Consider the following 26,216-nt stretch of genomic DNA (forward strand, 5'->3'; position numbering starts at 1 on the left):
CTTCACTGCTAGCATTATCAAACGACCAATTGTATGCGGTCCTCCTACCCTGACGGTGTACCCCTCTTTGGTAAGTGTATTGTTGTCCCTGTTTAACACTAGTTTGATATTATTTATCCTCTACATACGGGAAAGCCCAGTCATGTGAAAAATGGTTCAAATGACATCTTGGGGCCTTAATTTTCCGATTGACCATATAGGACTTTTACTCAGAGAGGTCTCTTTGTATTCTAGCCAGTTGTTCTTTGGTGTCACTGATCATGGTATCCCTTTTTATGGACTCCTGTAGTTCGACTTATTTCTTCAGGTGTTCTTCGCTCAATCTTTTGGCCATATTAATAATAAGAATTAGCCAATCATGGGACACTTATCCGCAATGTAGCTCCAATCAAGACAAAACTGTTTGTCCTTTTAGAAGATTTTTGGTTCAATTTGCACTAGAAGGCTAGCCGGAACAGCATTGGCCCATAAATATTCAGTCATCAACATCCATTGTAGGGCGATGCGGACTTGTCATTTCTTAGTGTTGGAAAACTTTTCCCATTCTTACCTAGCTGTATTACTAGTGATCAACGATGCGTCTGGAAACAGGGAGGGGCCTGACAAAATCAATTCAATCTGCTCAGCGGAGAAAGCAAGACAGTTCTTAACCATCTCATTAAAAAGGGTGTCTATTTCACTAAAAAATAGGGCACAACTAACTAGGTGTCCTATAGTTAGACAGAAAGTGGCACAATGCACATACTTATTCAAGTCAAGTCATGAAGCTTTATTCGGTGCATTACAAATGACCATAAAAGCACAAAACAGATACATAGTAAAACAATACTTATTCACAATTGGCTGCACAGAGTGGCCGGTAATATCAAAGGAAGAAGTGAAAGCGAGGGGAAGCTGTCAACCTAGTATGTCAACTGGCAAAATCAAATGCACTTTTCTATATAGTTTTAGTAGCTCTCACTCTTACATAAAAAAATCTTTCAAATTTTTTTTTGCTTTGCTTGCCCATTTCGAGACTATTTGCTTATGGGCTTCTGCCTGTTTTGGGTAGTTGATGTACTTTTAATATGATTACACATATGGGTGGGCATGATCAGATAAGCAAGCATTGCCTCACCAAGGAGTCAGAAGGATCACCCGTTGTCCAGGCAGAAGGGTTGTCTACTGTTCAATGAAGTAGGCAAGGTAGAAAAGCAGAGTATGAGGAGAGTCTTTAGTACTAGCAGAATAAGGAGACAAAAAGGTCTGTTACCAAAGGTAAAAAAAAGTGAGGGATCAGAAATGGCTCAGACAATGACTTAGCTAGTTATTTCCATAGAGGAGTTCTATAGTAGCCAAGGCGAGAGCGTCACACTCCCTTTTCATGTGTTAAATACCAACCCAGCAAAATATTTTAGCTCTACTAAGGAAAGCCTTTACTTTGGTTGATGGTTAAGGCATGCCATCTAAGAGCTTCTTTACAGTGATATGTTCATTCTGTGTAAGCAGTAGGTGCTGAATAGATATTTGTGATTTTTGGGTGTCTTGATTTTGCCATCCGTTTTTTCAGTATCCTGCTGAGAAGTGGCACATTGTTTATAAATTGTAATGGCGGGAATGGATCCTAGATATAGGACGGCCATCTCCGGCTTTTTGCTTTTTCTAGAAACATTTCACAGGGCTTATTGTAGTAGGGAGGAAAGTAGAGTATATCACACATGCTTTCTGTAGTGTAATCACAAAGGTATCCTGAATGCCCTAATTCATTTTTAGCCCTGGGTTGTTCACAAGATTCATGCAGCCTCTTGCTCCAAGTAGAGTCATGTGATCAGGCTGTAGATGTACTTCTTATACAATGTAGGCTACAAAATACATATTCAAATGCCATTCGTTATACTGATTCGTAGAAAGTTGTTTTAATCCAATTTGTTTTCGTTTGTTTCAGGTAGGCAGGGACACTTGGAGGTGGTATATAACACATTCTTGTCCATCACATTTGGATTTGTTGGGGTCGTTAGTATATGTATTTTCTTCCCACCACTGGTCATTCAACTGATATGTTAAGCCACAAACAGTAGCTATTGTCAAACAAAGAGATGCTTAATGACATTGAAGTTCTACTGAGATGTATACTTAGTCTTCCTGAAGTGCTGAAGTTAGTGACACCATCTTTCTGGTATTCCTGCACCATTACTTTTTTCCAGAGTTATTCCAATGGAGTCAGCTGCTAAACTGGTCAGATCTATGCAAGTGTGGCCCATGACTTGGCACCAAATGCAATGCAATTATATATAATGGTCATATGAATTCTAAGAATTAAGTGCTGAGGGAATTCGTATTGCTCCTTGCCATGGAATTCTGAGTGCCACAGACTATTATTTTCATTTGTCATTATCTCAATCGTGTTATTTTTGCAATATACTGCTTCGTGTTAGGAGATACAGCCGTGCAGTAAGCGAGGAAGCAATCACACCATCAACCTATAGGAAGATAGAAATTCGTATCTCGAGTATTTTTGGCATATCTTGGTTGAAACAACGTGTACTTCTTCTAGCTCTTTAATAGAGACGGGGCAGGGCTGCCAAAAGACAGCACAGCATTTGATCCATCTGAGTGTAAATAGTCTGTTGAGGTTAACCCCTCCCTATGATGATGGATCCAAGTACAGTTCTCTAGTTAAACAGATTCATTGTGGATAGATGGAATTGTTTTTCAAGATTTAGCTGCAGTTTTATTCTAAAAGGTTGAAAGTCAACGAGTAGACTGGAAAATCACCAGTTAAGTTACCTTTCTCTGTAAAGTTTGTTTTGTTGTATGAGAAATGGTTTGGTAACAGGAGAGAAGGTGACCTAAAACCTTGCTGTGATGTCGTTAGAAAATATTCATCATCCAAACAGTTTTGGGTGTTTCTTTGGATCCGTTTTTGTAAAGAATTTGGTTTCAACGTCCACAAGGCTTATGATGTTGGTCCCTCAATCTTCTTTCTCTTGTCTTAGGAACAGGATCAATAATGCCATTTTGCAGGATTTGAACAATTTATTTGGAAGATGGTTTGAAGCTGGATCTTTTGTAGTTTGTAGATATATGAAGACTTACTTGATCTGATGAAAAGAAGGTCTATATTTCTTCCCTCTGATTCAGTTTTTGTTCTCCTCAGTGCCTACCTTATGAGGAACTTGTGATGTAGTGGGGTCCATCTTGAATTTGTGTTGAAGAGAACATATCCACAAACTGCTCTTTATACACCACTTTGATGATTTTAGACTATCTAGTCTAGGGTTCTGTCTAATGAGCCCTTTGTACCCATCATCCAGCATTGTTGAAACGTTCTGCTTTTTGCTACTGTATTGGAGTTTAGCCATTTTCTAGTAAATATTTCTTGTTTTTATCTGATGGATTAGGGTCTGGTGCTCTGCCCTCTTGATATATATCATTGCTTGGACTTTATTCTTTGATGCTCACTGATTTATCAAACCATGTTGTCAATTGGCCCAATCTGAAATGTTGGTTCCTGTACTTTGCCTAGGTAGCTTGACGAAGCATGTTTAGGCCATTGATGATTAAATTATACGTTAGTACTGGGTTCATCATGTACTTTTTTCTTGCCTTGTTTAGTCCCAAGTCTCTTGCAGGAATACATGTGTAATGTTTTCTGATGAAAGTGCCTCTAATCATTTCTTAGGTGTTGGTTTATCCACTCCATTCCATCTTAAGTTGCTTCTATCTTGAATACCGGGTGGACTCTGGGCATTTTTTTCTTTGATGTTTAAGGGATCATCTTACATGGTAGTCGAGGAATGGTTGCTTTGTCTGTGCCAGCTGACCATGGTGTCCTTAAATGAAGACCAGCTTTCTAAAGGATAATTTGTGGTCTGTGCCCGGTTGTTACTGAGTCCAGCCCGAACAGCCAAGCCATACCTTCCCTGCCGGGCTGAAGACGGCTGAAATGCCAGAAACCGGTCCTCGGAAGCTTGTTTCCAGAGGCACAGGGTCAGACTGATTTGCATATGGCCATGTCTGAACTGGGGTGGCAGAGTGGGCTAAAGAACGGTGATGGATTAAACCCAGATCTGTTGACTGGGTGTGAGTGTTTGATTGGTTCAGATGCTCCGTCCATCACCACCCTCTTTTGTACTGCTTTGTTCGCCATAAGTTGGCAGGGTATGCTCAGATGTGAGTCCCTTGCTCACTTTGCCACTGGATTCAAGCAAGCCGGGCTGAAGACGGCTGAAATGCCAGAAACCGGTCCTCAGAAGCTTGTTTCCGGTACAGGGAAGGCATGGCTTGGCAGTTCGGGCTGGACTGTTCCATTAAGGCACAGGGTCAGACTGATTTGCATATGGCCATGTCTGAACTGGGGTGGCAGAGTGGGCTAAAGAACGGTGATGGATTAAACCCAGATCTGTTGACTGGGTGTGAGTGTTTGATTGGTTCATATGCTCCGTCCATCACCACCCCTTTATGTACTGCTTGCTTCTGAAAGTGACCAGGCCAATCACAAGCTACTAAGAGAGGTTTTTGGAAATCTTGGGAGTGTCAAAGGGGAGGGGTCAATAGAGGTGGGCCATGCTAGATCCGCGCACACCTGAGAACCCGTTTACTTATCTAGCGGGAGCCTAAGGAGTGGTGCTGGAAGAAGGGCTGCAGGAGGTGCTGCAGCACCCCGCATCCCCGATGATCTTAAATCTTCAATAAGAATTTGGCTAATAATGAGGCCCTTGAGATTATTTACTCCTGCAGCCTTGGGCCTGTCGGTGGTCCGTCAGAAAGGTTAGCGTAATTGAATCATAGAATAGCTGTCTTTTGTAAATGCTTTGCTCGTCCTTCTTCGAATGTGTCTCAAAAGTGTGGGCATTTCATAACTTATAAGTCTCACTGTGGGATTCAGGGGATGTTAAAAGCAAAATATAGCAAATGTCTTTTATACATGAAAGTTGCAAAAACAGTTGCTTTATAAAGTTTGTAAAAGTTCAAAGTATATCACCAACATTTGAATCACAAATGACACAGATTGTCCCTTACTGTGAGATTGTAACAGAACCAAACACAATTGATGTGTCTCAGCTTTCTACTTTTTCAGGTGCCCACAGACTCACAAATCCGTATATTTTAGTAGTCAATAGGCGGGTGTAATGCAATGTTATGCTATATGACCAGATTTTAAACTGTGGTATTCCTGTTTTACATTTAGGCTTTCGTGTACTGTATGGCATGCGCAAGTACCCACAAAGCTAATATGCTACCATATTTTTAAAAAGAAATCAAACTTTGTGTAGTACATCATACTTTATGCAGCGTATGTAGAAAAGCAAACAGTGCCCCAAAAACGTTATTACATAATTTCACACAGTATGGCATCTTTCACTAAATGTAATCTATTAATAAGGGTGAGAGTCAAGCTGCAAAAGAAAAAGTTATTAACAACTGCAGTTGGAAGACACATAAAATTCAGTTACACGGTTTTTATTATTTGTTACATTGGCTAAGGGGCTGATTACGACTTTGGCAGGGTGCCCCGCTCCAGCACCGTCAAAGTCGACCGCCGCCCGCCCGCCCGCCATATTGGGAGTTTTCTTCTGGTCTGGCGGGCAGTCCTTTGGCGTTCCCATGGTGGTGCCTTTGAAAAAGGCATCGCAGCTGGAATGCCAAAGCAAGTTCCTACACAGCATGGACTGCTTAGTCTATGCTGTGCAAGAACTGAGGGTGCTCAGCGGTGCCACAGCAACACACCAAGAATATAGCTGCCCCAGACCGCTGTGCGACCGTAACAGGTAATACGGTTACCTGGCGGATGCAACGGTCCCAAAACTGTCCAACCCCCATACTTGTAATAAGGCGGTCGGACCACTGGTGCGGTGGTTCCTGACCGCCACCGCACCTCCACCATGTGTTCGGCTGAACTCGTAATCAGGCCCTTATTCAGTAGGATATGGATTTTGGCCTGTTATTTTAATGCGCGGAGTCGGCACCTCCCCTTTGACAATGGTTCCAGCACCACTGTGCCTAATAGAGAGAATGACTATCCTGTGTCTTAGAAGGGTCAGGTTGAGCCTGGCAGACATCACAAACATAACTCGCTCAGGCCTCTTCTAATGTCTTCCTCCTCTTCTACTCTCTGCAGAAGACGCATAACCTGAGCCTACCTGAGTGGGCCACGCCGCAGGTCATGGCCACTCTGGAGGAGATCTCCACCTTCGAAGTCATGTCCCACGTGGGCTTCCACAAGCTGAACGAAAAGGCCCGTCTGACCGGAGGTGAGGAACAGTATATGTGGTTCGACCCTCAATTTAAAGCGGGTTAGAGGGGGATGATGGGCCTCACAATCAAGACATAGAGATGTTAAAAGGGATTTGGGCAGTGACCCTGTCCCACTCCCACCCCCCAGCACACAGGGGTGATAAGTCACTCAAACAATCAGTCCTCATGCACAGCCCTTTAGGAAGGGCTGAGAGCACTGCTCTGGACAGAAAGAGATGAACGGGAGAGCGGAAGGGGTCACTGCACACGAACATAAGAGAGAACTGGCAAGATGGATCCTAAGCACAACAATAGGTGTAAGGAGTCTCCATGGGTTCTAACCCTGAACAATAAAGAGGCAATATTAATCCTAGAGGAGGGGTTCTCAGCACGCAAAGGTAAGGAGGTGTTTGGGGCAGGGCACAGGTGTGTGCACCTACAGTATTCGAATGTCTGATTCATTAACATATATTATTTAGTTCTCCCCATACTACATACCCATACTGCTTGAACATCTCTCACTTAGGGGCATATTGAAAAACCCCTTGCGCCACCAGAGCATCACTGCTCCGGTGGCGCAGTGTGCTGGCCCATATTTACAAGGACACGCAAAGCGATCCCGGAATGGCTTTTCATGGCCTTGTAAATATGGCCCAGTTTCACGCATTACTCTGCGTGAAAGGGGCATTCCATGGGTGTTGCTGTGGTTGTTCCCACGCAACACCCATGGAATCTGGCACATTCCCAGATTTACAACGTATGGTAAACTTGGGAATGTGTCAGATTCTAACGCCGCTCCAGCGGAGGCGTAAAAGAGACACAACGAGGAGTGATACCTTTATTTCTCCACCTTCTATGTGTGCTGCATTCGCTGCACATATAGAAGGAGGAAAGTGTCATCAATGGTTGTTTTTGTGGAGGAAGCTGGCTATCCTGCACAAAACCAATCATCCCTGCAATGCAGGCACCCTTGCACTACGGTGCAAGGGTGCCTGTGTTGGCGCTAGGCAGGCTATTGTGTGCCAGCGCAGGGAAAGCACAGGGATACGTCATATTGTTGTAAATGGCTTGCAGCGCCGCGCTGCGTCAGTATCTCGTAAATATGCCACTCAGTCTCATTCCAAGGGGCCTCGTGCTCAGAATGTATCAACTTCCCAGCCACAAAAACTGTGAGGGCCTCTGGACCTCAGAGACGGTCTATAAGGGTCTTTGCTCTTTAAGGGTTTCTCTGCTAGAGAATACAAAGGCTCAAGGACACAGACTGGAGACTGGAAGAGCACTCTTCTGAAGACCTAGACAGTGAGGGGCTCTCTGCTTGGTATGCAGACTGCAGGAGCTCTGTCCCCCAGACACATACCCTAAGGGTCTCTCTGCCACACCCCTAAGGCCTCTTTGATACTGACTATAAGGACTTGTGAGGCACAGACCAAGTGGCTTTTCAGACACAAATGGAAAGGTTCTCTTATACATGCAATATGAAAGCCTGTGTGTGTGTGTTTATGACACAGACTCTTAGGCTTCAGACTGTAAAAAATTCTTGGGTGCAGACTGAAATGACCTCTTGGACACAAACCAAAGGACCTGTCTGACTGAAAGACCAACTATATGGGCATCTGTCAGTGGGACCCAGAATGTTAGACACAGACTAAAGGGCCTTTTGGAGACAGATTGTAAAGGCCTCTTTGACACAGACTGTTGCACCCTTCCAACCTCAAAACTAGACAGCCAAGTCTTCTTGGTCTGAGAGGCAATCTGTAAGGGTCTCCCTGCCATTGACACTGACTGCAAGGGCTTCTTCACTACCGCGTGTAAGGGCTTCAAAGACACAGACTGTGCAGACTGTGATAGCCTCTCTTCTTGGGATACAGACAGAAAGGACCCTGTGCCTCAGACATGGACCACAGACCTTTGTGCTTCTCAGGCACAGATAGAAAGCGCCTGTAGGGCACACTAGTTGCGAGGACTCTGTGTCTCAGACACACTGTTGGAAAGTCTTTGGCACAGGGTGTAAGGACCTCTCAGACATACACTGTACAGACTTTGATAACCTTGGGATACAGACCGAAAGGACCCTGTCCCTCAGACACACTGTTGGAAAATCTTTGGCAAAGGGTGTAAGGATCTCTCAGACACACACTGTACAGACTGTGATAACCTTGGGATACAGACAGAAAGGACCCTGTGCTTCAGACACAGACTATAAGGACTCAGTTAGAAAGCGCCTGTAGGGCGCACCAGTTGCGAGGACTCTGTGTCTCAGACACATTGTTGGAAGGTCTTTGGCACAGAGTGTAAGGACCTCACTGACACACACTGTCCTGGCTTCTGTGACACAGGTGGGAAGGGCCTCTTGGACTCATACTATGAAGCTCTCAGGCTACAACACAGACTACAAGAGCCTCTTGGGCATGCAGTGCAAAGACTTTGTGGCCAGGACAGTGACTGTTAGGTCTCTGCCATGGACACATACTGTGGGCAGCTCTTTGACTCAAACTGCAGTGGCCTCTCAGGCACAGGCTGTAAAGGACTGCATTTGCACAGTCTTTCTCCCCCTTGCTGCCACAGGGACTCAATAAATCAATCAATCAGGGTAGTGTTTAGTGTGGCTACTCGCCAGTGTGGGTCTTCAGGCGCTTGGGGGAGGGGGCTGCTGGTAGGACAGGGTGGAGGATCATTCAAAGAGCCAGGCCTTGAGGGCCTTCCTAAAGTGGGTCAGCGACGCAGATTGACCGAGGTGGAGGGGCAGGGTGTTCCAGGTCTTGGTGGCGAGGTGAGCGAACGACCTTCCTCCGGTCCTGCTCTTGTGGATCCTGAGGACTCGATTCGTCATACAATGCAGCCTGACCCTTACCCTTTCCCTACAATTTATGCAGGAATCCTCGTGGACGCTGTGCTCAGGAACTTCTCAGAGGTGATGAGGAGATCACTCCCACTCAAGATGATGATGTATTCTGCTGTAAGTATCCTCTTGCCGCTTAAATCTTGCAAAGATGGCGTTTTGGGGTCCACTCCAACTGAGGGTGAAGGCCAGATGCCACTCAACACTAATGAGAGCCTGATCCATGAAAGATCCTGGTTGTATGTATTCATGTCTTCCACTCGTTCCTCTGCTATTTTACTGTGCATTATGATGTCGAGGTAGTACTTATAATGCTGGGGTCTTTTCAGATGTACCTGGTGAATTCAGAGTAAACCAGTGAGCTGTGCTGTTATCCTACTTTCTTTTGTGGGCTGCAATGCATTATATTAGGAACAGTGCTTAATTTGATCCAGCGGTTTCCGGTGCTCAACACCGGCACTTAATCATCAACACTGGCGCTTTTTATGAGCACCAGTTAAGGACACAGTCATTTATGGCAGGCATGGGGAAATTAAGCGATTTGCCTAGAATCACAGGATTTTGAGTCGATGCCGTACCTTGAACTTGGTTTCCCAGCTCTGAAGACAGCAGCTCTGGTCATCACGCCACATCATCCCCCCGCATGGTTAGTCGTTGGTTCTGGTAGCGCTAACAGGAGAAGTCCCTGGCACTTTACAAATTAACCAGCGATTAGGAAATTGTGTTCAAACTCAAAAGAGTACGATTAATTCTAATGACCACAATAAAGTTGCAAGAATCGTGAGAAGTTTATTATAACACAGACACAGCTCCTTAAACTGCTTCCTCTACCAGACGCTTCCTTAGAATAAACAGTTGCTTTTTAAAAAAACTTAAGGTTCGATACTTGTCTGTGACATCTATACATGCTCATTTACATTACATATCACTACATATCTTCCCCCTTTTTTAACAAAACAACTAGACATACTAAATAAATAAGTAAATAAATAAATACATATACAAAAAATGTACATTCTTCAATAAGTCTTTGTGGTTTTTGAGTGTTCTTGTTGTACTTCTAAGTGACTCACAATCACTGTGTATGTCATCTTATCCAGTCGAATCTCTCAAAGAGATTTTTTCCTGTTGTCTTTGATCTTGTTGTGTTTCCTGCTCTTGAACCGGAGTTCCTCAAATGTTGAAAGTGTGTTTTCTTGCTCACTACTACTCTGTTTCTATTCTGTGCTGTAATCAGTGATCCCATTACTGTTGTTAATTTTAATGGAGATAAATCGAATCTACTTATGGATTTGCTTGATTGATTTTGTTTTATTAATATCAAATCTTCAACTTGATAACTTTTCTCTTGAATACTGTTCTTTTGATCAGTTCACTGATTTATTTTTTCTCCTTGTTGTATATCTCTGCAATTGCATCATGCTCCTTTGGAGGCCCCAGAGGTAGTTGTGGTAGTCGTGTTTGTATAGCTTGTCCAAATAACAACTCTGAAAGGCATTTTCCTGTTGACCCATGAGGTGTATTCCTATAATCGCGTAAAAATAGACACAAAGCTTGATTTGTAGAGATTTTTGACAGTTTTGCTCTCTGAATGGATTTTTAATGGTAGCCATAAACCTTTCCACTAGTCCATTTGCTTTGGCCACAGAGGAGTAATTCTTCTGTGTACTACTCCGATGTACTCAAGAAATGTATGAAACTCACTACCATTGATAGGTGGCCCATTTTCTGTTTTCAATACCCTAGGTATGCTCCATGTGGAGAAAATGTAATCTGAAATGGTAAGTGTCACAGATGCTGAAGTGTCACAGATACTGATGTAGCTTACACCATTTTTACAATTGGAAATTGGGAATACTCATCAATTCCAACAAACACATATTGTCCTGAATCTAAGCATCCATAAAACTCATGTGCTAATTCGGACCATAAAGCATCAAGACATTTGGGCATCTGTAATTCTTCAGTATTCCCTTCTCTTGTGGTACATTGACATAGATGACAAGCTTGTACAATATCTTTAACCTCACTGTCAAGCTTTGGAAAGCATACTTTTTCACGCAAAAGATTTTAAGTTGATGATATTCCTCTATGACTGGCATGAGCCAAATCAATTACATGTTTGTGTAAAGCATTTGTGATGACTATTCTATTGCCTCTCAAGAGAATATCAGATGAGGCTATAGTTAACTCATCTGTATCTCTACTTATTCCAGATTGACAATTTGTTGCAATATTTATAAGTTTTAATTTATTTGTAGTTATTATTTGACTTATCTTTTCAAGTCACAGACTTGTATATTAATTCCTGTTCTAAAAATATTTCAGGAATTGCTGATTTAATTAAGAAACATATGTATATTTTCTGGTTCACTTCAGCTTCAGTTGGATGTGTGGATAAACAATCTGCTGGATTGTACTCCTTTCCTGGCCTGTGAACTACTTTAAAATTATAATCCACCAACCTCATACCTCACCATTCAATGTGCAGTAATTTTTGCTTTAGGATTCCCAAACTAGTTGTCATTGCTTGATGGTCTGTGATTATCACAATAGGTTGTCCATAGAAGCAATCATGATAATGCTTACAAACCCAAACCACAGCCAAACTTTCTTTCCCATGCTGTGAATAAATTTTCTCTATATCAGTCAAACTTTTACAAGCATGTGAAACGGCATACCTCAGAGTTTCTCTTCCTGGTGTGTGTTGTGCCAAAATGGCAACAGGTCCAACAGGACTAGCATCCACTATCCACTCTGTATGTAACTCTGGGTTAAAATATTTCAAATTAGCTGCTGGCGCTATTTCATTTTTAATCCTTCCAATTTCCATCCCAAGTGAATGTTATTAATTTCTTTGTTAACTCTAAGAGAGGAGAACGGATAGTGGCATAATCCTTAATATAACAAGAACAGTAACTAGCCATCTTTATAAAAAAACACAACTCTGATATGTCCCTCGGACTAGTTATTGAATTTAAAGATTACATATTTGTAGGATCCTGCCTCATTCTTTTGCTTGAAAATATGTGTCCCGAGAACATCAGCTCTAGTTCGTCATATTCAATTTTTTTCTGCATTTAATGTTAGTACAACTTTCTTAAGTTCTTAACATACCACTTTTAAAACCTGATCATGTTCATTTTTAATTTTTCCAAACACCAATATATCATCACTATAATTCACTAATGTATTTACTGGTCTAATTGCATTCTTTATAGTATTTAGCAAAACCTCTGCAGTCCAGCAACTTCCAAAATTCAGTCTTTTATAATGAAACAGTCCCACGTGGTTAGATATTGTCATTATATATCTTGACGGTCATCAATTTCTAATCGATGACATCCTTTGCAGAGATCTAATTTGGAAAATATTATTGCTCTATTCAAAATGCTAATCATATATTTTGAATGTGCTTCTGGATGTCTTTTCCTCCCAAGTGCTGTATTTGGTATTCTCATATCTACACAAATTCTGATTTTGTCCGTATTCCCTTTAGGAGCCACAACTATTGGAGAGACCCAGGGTGTTGGACCAATTGCAGGTTCCATGATATGTTTTGCTGAAGTAATGAGTTTATTTCTGCCTCTACTTTGGCTTTCAAATGAATCAGAACTCTCCTGCGCATTTGCGCTACAGGTTTCACTGCTTCATTGATGTGAACAATTATGGCTTTATCTTTCAATCTACCCAAATCTTCAAACAATGTAGGAAATTCTATTAATATAGGGTGTGCCATTGTAATATAGGAACTAACCTCATCACTTGAGTAGTAACATTACTCAGTAAACAAGGACCAGGAACTTCTCCTTTTAAAATATGTACTTCCATTTTGTAGATATATTCCCTTAAGTTAAATTGTATTCCAATTTTCTTAGACAGGTTACAGGACGTTTAGCTCCCTATTGAAACATCCTAATAATAAAAGAGGCAAGTGAAGGTGTTGGAATGTGAAGCTAAATGTCCTTGTCGTCAATTTATAATGACCACAATGAAGTTGTAGGTATTGTGGGAAGTTGTAACACAAACACAGCTCCTTAAACTGCTTTCTCCACCTGACGTTTCCCTGGAATAAACTGTTCCTATCTTTAAAACTAAACATTCCATACTTGACTGTGACATCAAAAGATGTTCAATTACATCACATCACTACACTGATATACAAGGAAGAAGAAAAATACTATGGAGTACTATGGAAGGGTTTCTCGAGAAACTAGGTTGGAAATCAACGTAGAAGTTTGAATGCTTTTGAAAGAGAAATAAGAGCAGAATCAGTTAAGGTTTCATATAAATTGACAGGTAACCCATTGAATGTGATGTCAGCATGCATGACTGAAGTGCCACCATCTTGTGATTAGTAATAGAGGACCATATTGACAGGAAGTCAAGGATGACATCGATACAGATGTGTGCTGCCATCTTGAGAAGAGGATTAAACACCAGCTCATCTGGGTGGACTCCTCAATAACAACATGATATAACTGCTTCTACATGGTGAATATCCACCACTGGCCCAGAAAACATGTTTACACCACCGTTCGCACATTTGTTTCTGACATATTTCAACATTGAATCAATTTTACAAAAAGAAACCAGAAAGCCTCTTCTAAGCTCTATTGCGATGAACAGCAGAAACACTGAATGATACATTTGTATTTTGTGTTTTGCAGGATGCTGTCTATGCTTATTCTTCAACAAAAGAAAACAATTCACACATTTTTCTTACTAAAACTACTAGTTAATACTATTGCTTATGTGCAAAACATGTACAATGGACTCTAATGTGCTTTATTTTACTTCAGTGTGGCATGTTTCACTGTCTTGTTATTGTTACTGTGCTCCACACTCACTATTAGTAGTGCTAAAAGAAGGGTTAATAATGTGCTCCCCTCACAAGTGTGAGGAAGAAATTGATTGAGAGGGTGCATATGGAATATTTGGGCATGACCTTGAGTAAGAGAAAGTTATGAGTTGCACACTGGTGGCCTATGATGGACAGAGTGGTGGAGAACAATGTTTAGGGGTGTGAATGCAAGTTTTTGAGTAAAAGTTTGAGTTTGAGTAATACACGCATGCTGGTAAGTGAGCTGCCAACTGAACCATGGGAAAAGCTGGGAACTGATTTTTAGAAACCCTGCATGTAGCGAAGAGCAAACTTTGGTATTCTGTGGTTGTGGCAGATTATTCATGAAGATAGATGAAGGTGATATTGTGGACATTAAGACTGTGGTAGAGTTTCTTACTGATCTGTTCTCTAGATGTGAGTTTCCTAAATTCATTGTTGTCAAATCAACAAAGTCTTAAGTTTCTTTTTAGAAGTGGAAAAGTTGTCAGTCAGTCATAGATGAAGAGAAAGAAGGTTTCAGTAATGGACTGCAGAAATGGAAAAGGACCTTTCACCCATTCTTGTGTGGCGGATATGTGGAAATGTAGCTAGATGACATGCGTTGGAGCGAAACACTCTGGAAGGCTAGACAAAGAAATCCTGCTTCTCAGGTAGTGTTGCCCAGTACCATATAGCGCTTTGTGCATGTGGCTTAGTAATTTGAAAGATGGCACATTTGAGCTTAGGAAGCCAGTGTACGGCCTTAAGATGGGAAGACATCAATGTGCATACTGGAAGGTTGGAAAGCAGGTAGATTACTGTGTTCTGAACAGTCTGCATCCTCCTGATCAGGGAAAGAAGTACACTAGCATCCGGAGCGTTGCAGTAATCTAGACTGCTGGTCATCAGGGCTTGGGTGACAATTTTATGAGAGTTAATGGGGAACCACTTGAACTCCTTAGGTAGCATTTTGAGGGTGTGAAAGCTAGTAGAAGAGACAGAAGTGTGTTCATCCACTATGGACATGTTTCTGTCTCAGATGATACCAAGCTTTCTGGTGGAGTTCGTCGGAATAGGAAAATTACCCAATTCTTTGGGCCAACTAGCCTTAGACCTGATAGAAGTGGATTTTCTGAACCAAATAATCTCTCTCTTTTACAAATTAAACTTAAGACAGTTGTATTTCATCCATCTAGCTAATTGTAAAATCCATGCTATGAAATGAGCTCATGTCTTGTTAATGTTTTCGGTAATCTAGGTATCATTGGTTTTAGGAAATAACATTGTATCCAAACGATTTGACAATATCAGCCAGGGGAGTCATATACATTTTGAAAAGGGTTAGACTCTGGGCAGCCCGAGGGGCTTAAAAATTATTCTAGTGATATCAAAAGAAAAAGAGGGCAAGCTCACTGTTTGAGTTCTGTCAGTTAAAAAAGATTTGAGCTAGTTATGAGTATCGAGACAGATGTCAAAATTATGCATACGTCTGAAAAGAATGAAATGGGAGGCAGTGTTGAAGACGGAAATTAAATCTACTGGAATCAACACTGCTGATATCCCTTGATCAAGAATTCCACCCAACCCAGGAGTTTTCTTTTTAAACATGTGCAAAATAACTTTCTTTATTTCACTATCCTCTATTGGCTTCTCAAGCAGGGGTCTCACTTCCTCTGAGAGTTAGAGAAGATGGATTTTGCCCAGACAAGCATTCCCTTGGGCAAGTAGAAAGGACTGTGCCTTTTTTGTAATTTTACAAGGAGGAAATTGGACATTCGTAAAGGCGAGTAGGCGTACGTAAAATCGTACTACAAGAGCTCTACTTTACGTACTTCAAAATGCCTTCATGTATCGGCTCCCTTAAGTTATAAAGCTAAGCTGTCAGTTTCCCTCTCCTACCCAGGCAATTGTAAGGTTTGTGTTATTTTAAAACATTGAAGCAGATGTTTCAATTCAACAGACCTTAAACGTGGGGCATGATTGGTGGGAAAAATTAAATGAAAATATATTGACAGATAGATCAAAGCTTTATTCTACAAACTCAATTATGATTGTATTACATTTGAAAAACCATTGGGACTGTCTTGCAATTGTTATTTGAGGACATTACATGCAACAGTAACAGTCACAAAGATGCATCCACACCTTTCAAACCACAGTGCAACAACGTAAAAAATGCTTCAAATCGAGATTATTGATATCGACTGTGATCCCATGGCACCCAATGTAATGTTGTTTCCAAATCTGACGTGTTTACCTCTCTCCTCCTAGCATGACAGTACCATCATCGCCCTGCAGGGGGCTCTCAAAGTGTTCAATGGCCGCCACCCTCCCTACGCCGCCTGCCACATTTTCGAGTTCTACGAAGAGACTGATGGGTATGTTGATCTATCTCAGGAGAGAGCGGGCAGCATCACGGGGAGCGGGTTGTCATAGAAGGCATGAGTCGTAATAGCAGGCATGAGTTGTCGTAACAGGCATGAGTCGTCGTAGCAGGGATGAGTCAGCAAAACTGCCTTGAGTCGTCATAGCTGGCATGAGTCGTCGTAGCAGGGATGTATTGACCAGCACATAGGTCGCCCTAGCACATGAAAGTTGCCTGGAGGAGTTGTAGCACAGATATGTCGTCAATGAAGCAAGAGGCTACTAGCATGGGTATCTTAGCATGGATAGGGTTAGCTGGTCCCAGCAGAGGGCGCTCCTTGACCATGTTGGTCACCAGAATAGGTGTATGTAAGCAGAGCAGAGTCCTTGCAGCATAGATTGGTTAGCAAAGCAAGGGTTGGTTGTCACAACTAGCTTAAGTTATCACCTCAGACATTGCTCTGCGGTCTGTTCCTACAGCTTTTGCTTCTATTTCATTTGTGGAGTAAAAGAGCTGTATCGATTGATCTGCTCTAAGGATCAACGGGACTGTGTGTGAGTATTTGAGGACAAGTTCAAGGCCCGAGATCCTAGGATGTGAGTGTGCCAGGCTGAATGCGGAGGGGGTGTTGTTACATTGAAAAAAGTACTTTGGGAGGTAAGCAAATCCAATAGTCGTAGGTATTCTTAAGTAGGTTTATTAGTTATAAGTTGGTAGTAAGGAAGGCCCCACCGGGAGCAGCATCCAGCTGCTCAGCCCCACTCACTCAAACTGACCACACATTCAAACCATGCATACACGAACATTCTAATGACATCACACACACAAGCTGAGCAGAAGAGAAGGAGAAGACCAGAATATAACAGGTGTGTCCCCCGGAATACAGAGTCTATGAGAGTTCCAAGCTTAAATGCAGAGGGTGGGACAATTCTAGAAATGAATACAGAGAGTGTGAGGTAACCAGGCATGAATAGAATTATTTTGTCGGTCGCAGGCATGATTACACCTGGTGTGAGTTTCCAGGATTGGACATAGAGGGTGTGAAGGACTCAGTCGTAGATGCAGAGGTTGTTAGGGTTTCAAGTTTGGGTACAGAGGTGCAGAGATCAGGCTTGGTTATAGGAAGTCAGGCCTGGCCATAGAGGTTGTAAAGATCTCACGCAGGAGTTCAGAGTTTCTAAACCAGAGTGTGCTAGGGTTCATGTGATGTGGCAGCCTGGGTGTTAGGCTGCCAGCCCTGGGTACTTAGGGTTGATTATCAAGTATAGAGGGTTCCCAGTCCGCATTAGGAAGGTAAAGCCAACTTGAGGGTCCAATGACAATCAGAAGGATAATTATACATTTCACTACAGAAGGTGTGAGTGCCTCAAATTGTAATATAGAGCGTGCATAATCCTTAGCCTTCATAAAAAGGGTGAGGGTCCTTTATCTCATTACAGAGCGTTGGGGGTCCCATGTCTGGATGCAGGATTTGAGTGTTTCATGTGTAGATAGAGAGGATCTGGGGGTTCCATGTTGGGTTACATGGTGTAGGGATGGCTACAGTGGAAGTGAGAACCCATTGTAAAACCAAGAAATGAGGGGTCTCGCAGACAAATGTTTTGCACATTTTGTACAAAAAAGAGCAGATGCACAAAACTACAAAATTGGATATCAGAACAATTTCTAGTGTGAAACCCGCAAACTGAAAAGCTTCTCATCTACTGCCAAAAATTGACCCTTGGTGTGATTAAAAAATCCTGGGTGGATGGCTTTTCCCTCCTTATCATATGTGAGTCAATCATTAGGAATCACCCTAGGCGACTCCATATCACCAATAACACAAATAAACAAGCTGTCTCACTCAGCACATTTCCACTTACATTTGCTAAAGCAAATACAACTGTCTTCAAATCAAACAAAACCAGCAGATCAGTGCTTTCCTATTCTTTTTTTTAAAAGTTTTATAATTTGTTATTATTAGCAGCAGCAAGTATACATAAATACATTACATACAAATTCATTAATATGACCCAAAATCTTTTTTTAGGAAACAACAGAGAATCGCGCAAATTAATAATACCTTCCAAACCGTTCACCAGCGCCACCAATACCGAAAACCGAAAACCCAGCTGCTATCTTATTTAAACAAGGAGACCCAGGTCGAAAGCGCCCCCCAAATCCTCCTCCCTTTACTTTTAGTCCCCTTGCCTTTTCGTTCCTAAAGTGCGTATTCCATATTATAAACATGTAGGAAGCGTCCTCTCCATTGTTGAAAGGTCAGGGGTAAAGGGCCCAACCAAGCCGTGGCCACACAAAGTCTAAAAACTGCCATTGCTATAAAAATTAATTCCGCCCAACCCCACCATTTGATTCATCCACCCCCAACAACATAAGCTGAGATGACAGGGAGATATTCACTTTCAAGACTTTGCCTAAGAAACCTAGAAATTCCGATCCAAGTGATTTTAAGCAGGGGTATGTGGAGAACATATGAACGAGGTCTGCATTCGATGCTTGGCATCTAGGGCAGTGAGTCCCCGTATCCCCGCCCCATTTAGCGATTTTCGCTAATGTTATGCACAAATAAATGATTCTTTTGTATTGTTGCGATTGCAGGCTTGAGGCACACAAGATTGACCCGCAAAGCTCAAGAGATTTCAGGAACTGAGTCCACCAGATCGAGCCTCGTCCACCATTTTTCATTATGCTTATCCAGATCGACTGGGACTCCTTCCAGCAAACAGTCATAAAGCTGAGAAATTGAGGGGCCAGTGCTTTTTGTTAATATTTCCATGAGGGGAATCCGCACGAATCCAGCTGCACCCGCAACCTTTCTCAAAAGGAAATCCCTCAGATGTAAATAGTTTTAAAAAAATACAGAGGCCCAACATTAAATCTACCCCTGTCCACCTCAAATGACAAAATATGATTCCCAGAGAGTACATTTCCAATCCAGCCAAAACCCCCGGTTCCCATCTAGTTAGGCAGTTATCTTGAAATTTTCCAGGGAGTCGATCATTCCTAAGCAGGGGAGTATATCTGCTATATCTGACCACCACTAGTTTTTTCCGGACACCCGCCCAGTTTCGAAATGCAGTGATTAGAGTCTTGAATCGAGTTCTTTTAAAGTACGTCAACTCAGCAGGGAACCATTAGCCCTCCTGGTCTTCCCATAGGCCCAGATAAATCTAGCCCCCAGACTATCAATTACTTTGAACCATTCATTATTAACCTCTAAAGGAATAGTGCGAGAAAAATACAATAACTTTGGCAGAAACATCATTTTAACCAGATTGCATCTCCCCATTATGGAAAGTTTCAGATTGTCCCAGTGGCTAAAATCCTTCTTAGTTTTATCAATAATAGGGGTTGAATTTAAATCGATAATATGTTCCACTTTTGAAATAATACAGACTCCCAGGTATGTAGCTTCCTCTACAATCCTGCTATCGGAGGCAGGCGTGTGTCTATTAATCAAAACCTGAGTTTTAGCTCTATTTAACAGAAACCCTGACTGACTCCCAAATTCTTCTGCTATCCTTTCCACAAAGCAGACAGCCCTCTCTCGGCCACTGGTGATTGTTGCCATGTCATCGGCATAGGCCAGAATTTTAGTATCCCAGCCCTGCAGAGTGATGGGCAAGATGTCCAGAGAGGCTTCCAGCCTATTAAGAAAGGGATTGATGTATAAAGCAAATAACAGGGAGTGATGGGGCAACCCTACCTCGTTCCCCTCTCTATCGAGAAAGGCTCCTACTCAACTCCCATTATTTGTAAGCAAGCTGTAGGATTAACACCTTCGGTGCTCATGACGAGCTCCGCTCATCATGAGTTACAGTAGAGCTGCGCTCATGAAGAGCTGGGCTCGTCATAACGGCTGTGCTCCGCCCACACGCGATTGATTCCCCCCACGGTGAACTCATGATGAGCTGGTCTTGACAGGAGCACTGCGGCGCTCTGCTCACCCCCCCCCCCCGCACCGTGGGGGAATTACCCCCGCAGTGAAAGGGTTAAGTAAGATACATTGCCCATATTGCATTGATAAAAGCCCCCCCCCAGGCCATGTGCATCCAAAACCTGCCACAGGTAATCCTGCAACACCCGGTTGAAAGCCTTTTCAGCGTCGAGCAGTGCGACCCCTATGGGCTTCGTAAGAACCTTGGTGATGTCCAACAACGAGATTACCCACTGCATGTAATTGTAGGTCCCTATCCCTGGGATAAACGCATGGTGTCTGGCCGATACTAGCTGCTGCATTACACCGGCTAGCCAGCTGGCAAAAATGTATTGCTATTTAATGATGTCATTGGCCTGTAAGATCCCATAGCTTTAGTATCCTTGCCTTCTTTTAGAAAAATTATTACATTTGCCGTACCCCAGGACCCGGGGGGCGGTGCCCAAACTCTAACTTCACATTAAAAAGCCCCACCATCTCCTGATAAATTCTGCATAAAACACCTGATAAAACTCGAGGAATGGAGTCTGCACCTATTGCCTTCCCAGATGGGAGGGCGTGAAGTGCCACCTGAAAACTCTTTTGATAAAATGTCTGCTCCTCGAAGAAAATTCTCCTCCTGAGTAATTTTATGGAAAATTCCTGAGTCACAATCTGCCTCTGAACCCCGGGGGCCCCGGAGAGGGGCGGTTTTGTAAAATTCCCTAAATGCCTCTCTAACCTCAACTGGGTCTGTGACCATACTGCCTTGTGTATTCTTTATCTGGCTGATATGCCCTGTGGCTTGCTGTTGCCCCAACCTCACTGCGAGGAGGCACCCCCACGCATTCGATCATTAGATTATAGTTTTTTCCACTGAAGATTTGTTCAGGCATGCCTTGGTAGTAGCTATCAGATTCAACACTGGGGCAAGATTCCTCCCCGTTTCCACAGTGCTGATCAGGTCTGCCTTTAGAATACTCAGTTTTTGATACAGTGCTTTTATATGTCCCTGGCCCGCTTCTGTTTTGCTATGCTGAAGCTTAGGGTTTCCCCTCTTACGCTGGCCTTAACGGCATTGAAAGCCTTTCCCGGAGAGGAGCTCCCTTTGTTAACATCGAAATACTCGGTATCCAAGACTTCATATTACTTTGGTATTCTAGGTATGAAAGCAAACCCCTCTCAAAGGTCTATTTTCTAGGCGTAGTGCTTAACCCATCTGAAGGGAACTCAAGGACAATAGGGTTGTGATTAGACATTACTCTTGGGAAGAGTTGAGCCTGAGACCCACTAACCAGCACTGGTGAGACCAAAATATGATCCAGCCTGGCAAACGTATCATGGGGGGACTGAAAAGTAAATGTATCCAGGCTCAGGAGCTTTCAAGCAGGGCCAGACATCGATCAGACCAATGTCCCTCAACAGATCCCTAAAAGATCTAGATGAGTTTGGCTTGTGCCCTGCACAGCTTATATACCTGCCCCCAGGGCCCCATCTAGATCCGTTTAGATTGAGGGCTCCGCATATCATAAACGGGGCAGGCCAAGATGGCAGTTAAATTGCTAAAAAATTAAATAGGCCAGAGTCATCTAGAACTGGGGCATAAACTGTGCATAGAGTAAAGGAGCCACTGCCAGCTTTACACTCCATTATTGCCCATCTTCCTAGGTTATCTGTTGCCTTTAGGCCAAGGATGACAGTGTCCCCTTTAACTAGGAATGCGAACCCCTTAGTCCTAATGTCCAGTGTTGTATGGTATGCTATCTTCAGCCCTAGCGAGTTCAATATAGCACTGTCTTTCCGGGTGATATGGGTCTCCTGCAGACAGTATACATCTGCCATAAAAATGTAAGGTCCTCTTGAACACGTCTCCTTTTACCTTTATCGTTTAGCCCACAGATATTAATGGTAGCAATACAGAGCTTAGCTGTCCCTCCAAAAAAGTGTCCTAACCAGCAGCATATCCCCCCAATGTTTAACAGGTTTTGGGTGACAGCCCCACCCCATACGTTTAACTAGGCCTAGTCTCATAAAATCCTGCCTTCCATAGCTGGAAGAGATATTCCCCTGGCTGCATTTACGTTCATATTGCCACATTTTTTTTGTAAAACAAGATACACAATCAAACTAAGAACAACTTGCTGCACTTGAATTGCCAAACCAACCAGAGAGGAGTTGGTCTAATGGCTAGGGCGCTCGACCTCAGACCTGGGGAATTGGGTTCGAGTCTCCGTAATGATGCTAAAACATCCTGTGATTCTGGGCAAATCACTTAATCTCCCCGTCCCTAACAAAAATGAATGTGTGTCCTCATGTAACGTAACTGGTGCTATGTAAAGCGCTCTGATACACCATTTGGGTCAAATTTGCGCTATATAAAGCTCTGCAAAAAAAAAAAAACAACACTGTATCCCCCACCTAGCCCCCACAAAACCCCCAACCTAAACCACTCCTCCTCCCCTGCCACTAAAAGTAGCCAGACCACACCGGTCTGTGTGATGGAGACTGGTGACAGATACCAGGTACCCCCAGGCCCCTCCTCTGAAACCCCCCCCCCCCACACCAGTGTAATAAAGTGCCAGGCCATAGGAAAGAGAGAACCTCTGTACTAAGCTAGCATAGGAAAACCCCCAGAAACCTCACATTGCTTATTTCTGCCAATGCCTGACACAGATAGTCTCTGCCTTGAAATTCAGAGGTAAAAGGTGTAACAGTCCCTCTGTCGATTGTTTTCTTTCTGACTGGGGCCAGCAAGAAGGCTTCAAAGCCTGCATTCTGAAAAGACTTAATAACCTGCCGCAAGCACCACCTGCACTCTACCGTTATATGTTAGAAATCAGGGTATACAAAAAAAGAGGATACTCGGAATGTCCGTCTTGCCTCCTGACGAGCCTTCTCAAAAATAGTTTGGCGAAGCAAGAAATTACAGAAGAAAACTGGAATAACCCTTGGCTGCCTTTGATCTCTACTGTCCTGGACAGGCTTGTTCCTTGCAAATGAAAACCGGTGGACTCTTTGGACTTCTGACTCCCAGTTCTATTCTGAAAGTTCGGGAAAAGCTTTCCTGAGAAGGTCCAACATGAAGGGTCGAATATCACCCCCTTCTAGGCCTTCCTCTATCCCAATAAAATGGAGATTACACAGTTACCAAGTCAGACTCCAGAGCTGTAGTCCTGTCCCCAATTGCAGTTAAGAAGTTTGCTGATCTTGGAGCAAGCCTTCCCGACCTTCTGGACGGCGCCTTCCAACTTTTTTATAACCTGCCTTTCTCTTTTGCCATCTGCATGGGTCTCTGCCCTATGCCCTTTGATTGACTCCAAAATCAAACCCACGTGCTTTCCTAGTCTTAATCCTCTCATTGCTAGACTATGGAGATCACATGCTCCTCCCTTGCACCATCATCTTCTGCTCTACAGCAAAATTACGATCATATCCAAGCAACATCGACCATATTTTTAAAATGTTTAGAGTCCTTCCTTGGTTACCCCAGGAAGGTAAGATCAAGTTCAAAATCCGATGGCTGAGAAGGCCATCCAACTGATCAAATGGTATTATCTGACCATATGCAGCAGCAAATGACCCTCAAGAAGTAAAGGCTCTCTTCAGCTTGTGACACATAAATTCAGCCCATCTCCAGCCTTGAAACTTTGTGTCATGGGGGCCGCAACCAGCGTCTGGAACCCATCACCTGGTCCAGCCACCTCTACTTTCCTCCAGAAAGGGACTAAACACGATTTACTCAAACAGTACCTGAACTGAGGCCAGTCACCTCAGCCTCTGCTAGTACACATTCCCTAATCCGATGTATTGCTGCACCTTCCACTTCCCACTTCCTTCCTCTATTCCCCTCCATTCCACGCTTCCAAGTCTTTTTTTCTGATAGTTTCCGCTAGTGCTTAGGGTTCTGTTGTTTTCTTCACTCTTAAGATCCCTACAACATTGGCTGCACCCATAGTTACTTCTCAATGATTTTCGTATATGATTTTACATTGTTCTTGTGATGCACAGCACACTAATACTAATTAGTGCATCCACACTATATACAACTATTAAAAGAATAACATTGAAGAACATTGAATCCTTGTATAAAACGGATAACAGCTCAACATTGAGGGTTAGGGATCAGGTTAGTCTGATTACCGAAGGGCAATATGGATCTTTCCACTTCACAAATTTGGGTTATCTGGGCAATAACCACTCACCAGATGTAACATTGCACATAAATGTCATAGGTGAATGTGCCCTGCAGGCTCATCCAACACTACATACTAGGCACATAAGAGTGTGATGATACAAAGTGTGTAACGACCAGCAGCATCTTTAAGCACCACATGACAGGGCAGGGGGAGTTGGGGGCCACTGTGACTACAAAGTTCATGAGACATCCAACCTGGATGAGATTTCAAGTACAAAGTTGTTGTGCCATGTGAGTAGCAGCATTCTAGGATTCCAAACAGCAGTGGTAAATGGCATTTTGACCAGCTGTTTCATTTCACTGGCATCACATGAATGACTGTTTCATTTGACTGACAATACATGGGTAAAGGGGATTATAAGGCTTTATGAGTAACACCGTGTTGTGACGTCATCAGTAGGTTCTAATTTTGTTCTGAGAAATCTAGGCACTCTTTGTTATATGGCCAGATGGGCTATACATCGAGGCTTACATTTAAGAGGTTTATCTATGGATAGCCAACGTATAGCTACTGTAATCGGGGAGACAGGCTCATTCCATCCTAGACCTGCTATCAGCATTAGATCGATTGCGTTTTGTAGTCTTTGTAATTTGTTAGCAGCATCTTACATACTCCCAGATATGTGCTGTTCGCAACATCAGTCCAGGAGAGGACCACTGCCACAGAGATTTGTATTTTTTGTGAAACATTCTGATAATAATAGGCAGGCAGACAAAGATGATAAAGGCCCTCAGTGGCCAGTTTGTTGATTTGTGTCTCCACGGATAGGTTGCAGTCCATCCAAATGCCTATGCTCTTATCCTTGGTTGGCAGTGTTGCTCAGGGGGAAACATCCTTTACAACGCAACCATTACATCGCACTACACTTACAACGCAGTCATTACATCGCAACATCCTTTACAATGCATGTCACTACAACGCAGGCATTACAACGCATGACACTACATCACATAACACTTCATCGCATGCCACTGCAACGCAGGCATTACAACGCATACCATTAGAACGCATACCATTACAACGCCTAATACCCCTACACTATCCAAAACGTACCCTACTGTTCCAACCCTTGGAGTTAGAATAGTAATTTTACCCCTACACTATCCAACATTTACCCTTACTGTTGCACCCCTTGGAGTTAGAATAGTAATATTTACCCCTACACTATCCAACACTTACCCTACTGTTGCACCCCCCGAGTTAGAATAGTAATTTTTACCCCTATACTATCCAATACTAAGCATGGGCGGATTTCGCGGATCCACATCCGCGAATTTGTGGATTTGCGTATTCGCGGATCCGCAAAATCCGCGAATTTGCGGATTCGCGGATTTGGATTGCACTCGTGAAAGTCAAGGATACATAGGCCTCTATCCAGCATCACAGCTGATTTTCGACTGTAGATTTGGGAAGAAGGCACACCTGCCCAGCCTCGACGACGCTCACAATTGTTTTTGGGCTGATGAATGAGTCACTGAATTTGAGCTTCAACTAGTTCCAGCGACCATGTGTGTGTTACTATGCAATCGCCCCGAAGGGCGCAGGGGTCCCTTGAGTGACCTATCATAGTGGGTAAATGGCGGGAAGACGGTGCACACCGCGAGTGTGTGAGCGGGACCAAACGTGCGGGGCTTCAATGCAAGTTCATGCCTCTTGTGTGTATAAAAGGTCAGAGACCGATCAGGAAGCACTAATAGATAAAATAAGGCAGGTATTTCCTGTTGAAGCTAACTTAGCTAACTTAGTAACTATTTTAGGATGGCGCTGGCAGCTTGCGGCGCCATCCTAAAATAGTTACAACTTCAAGCTTGAAGGCTTGAACTTTTGCCCCCCGAATCCGCCGCTCGCTTATTTGCGGA

At 43.1% G+C, this 26,216-nt stretch overlaps 1 protein-coding gene across 1 annotated transcript in view; it reads left to right on the top strand.

Moving 5' to 3' along the window:
- LOC147701487 (testicular acid phosphatase homolog) overlaps nucleotides 1-26,216 on the top strand; it is a 196,600-nt gene that overhangs the window by 157,337 nt on the left and 13,047 nt on the right. Inside the window, exons 7-9 of the mRNA XM_086928661.1 lie at nucleotides 6,101-6,233; nucleotides 9,090-9,172; nucleotides 16,152-16,258. Of these exons, the coding sequence (XP_086784787.1) occupies nucleotides 6,101-6,233; nucleotides 9,090-9,172; nucleotides 16,152-16,258 (323 nt within the window). The remainder of the gene's footprint in view (nucleotides 1-6,100; nucleotides 6,234-9,089; nucleotides 9,173-16,151; nucleotides 16,259-26,216) is intronic.

This window comes from Lissotriton vulgaris, chromosome 7 (assembly GCF_964263255.1).
Source record: "Lissotriton vulgaris chromosome 7, aLisVul1.2, whole genome shotgun sequence".
NCBI lineage: Eukaryota > Metazoa > Chordata > Amphibia > Caudata > Salamandridae > Lissotriton > Lissotriton vulgaris.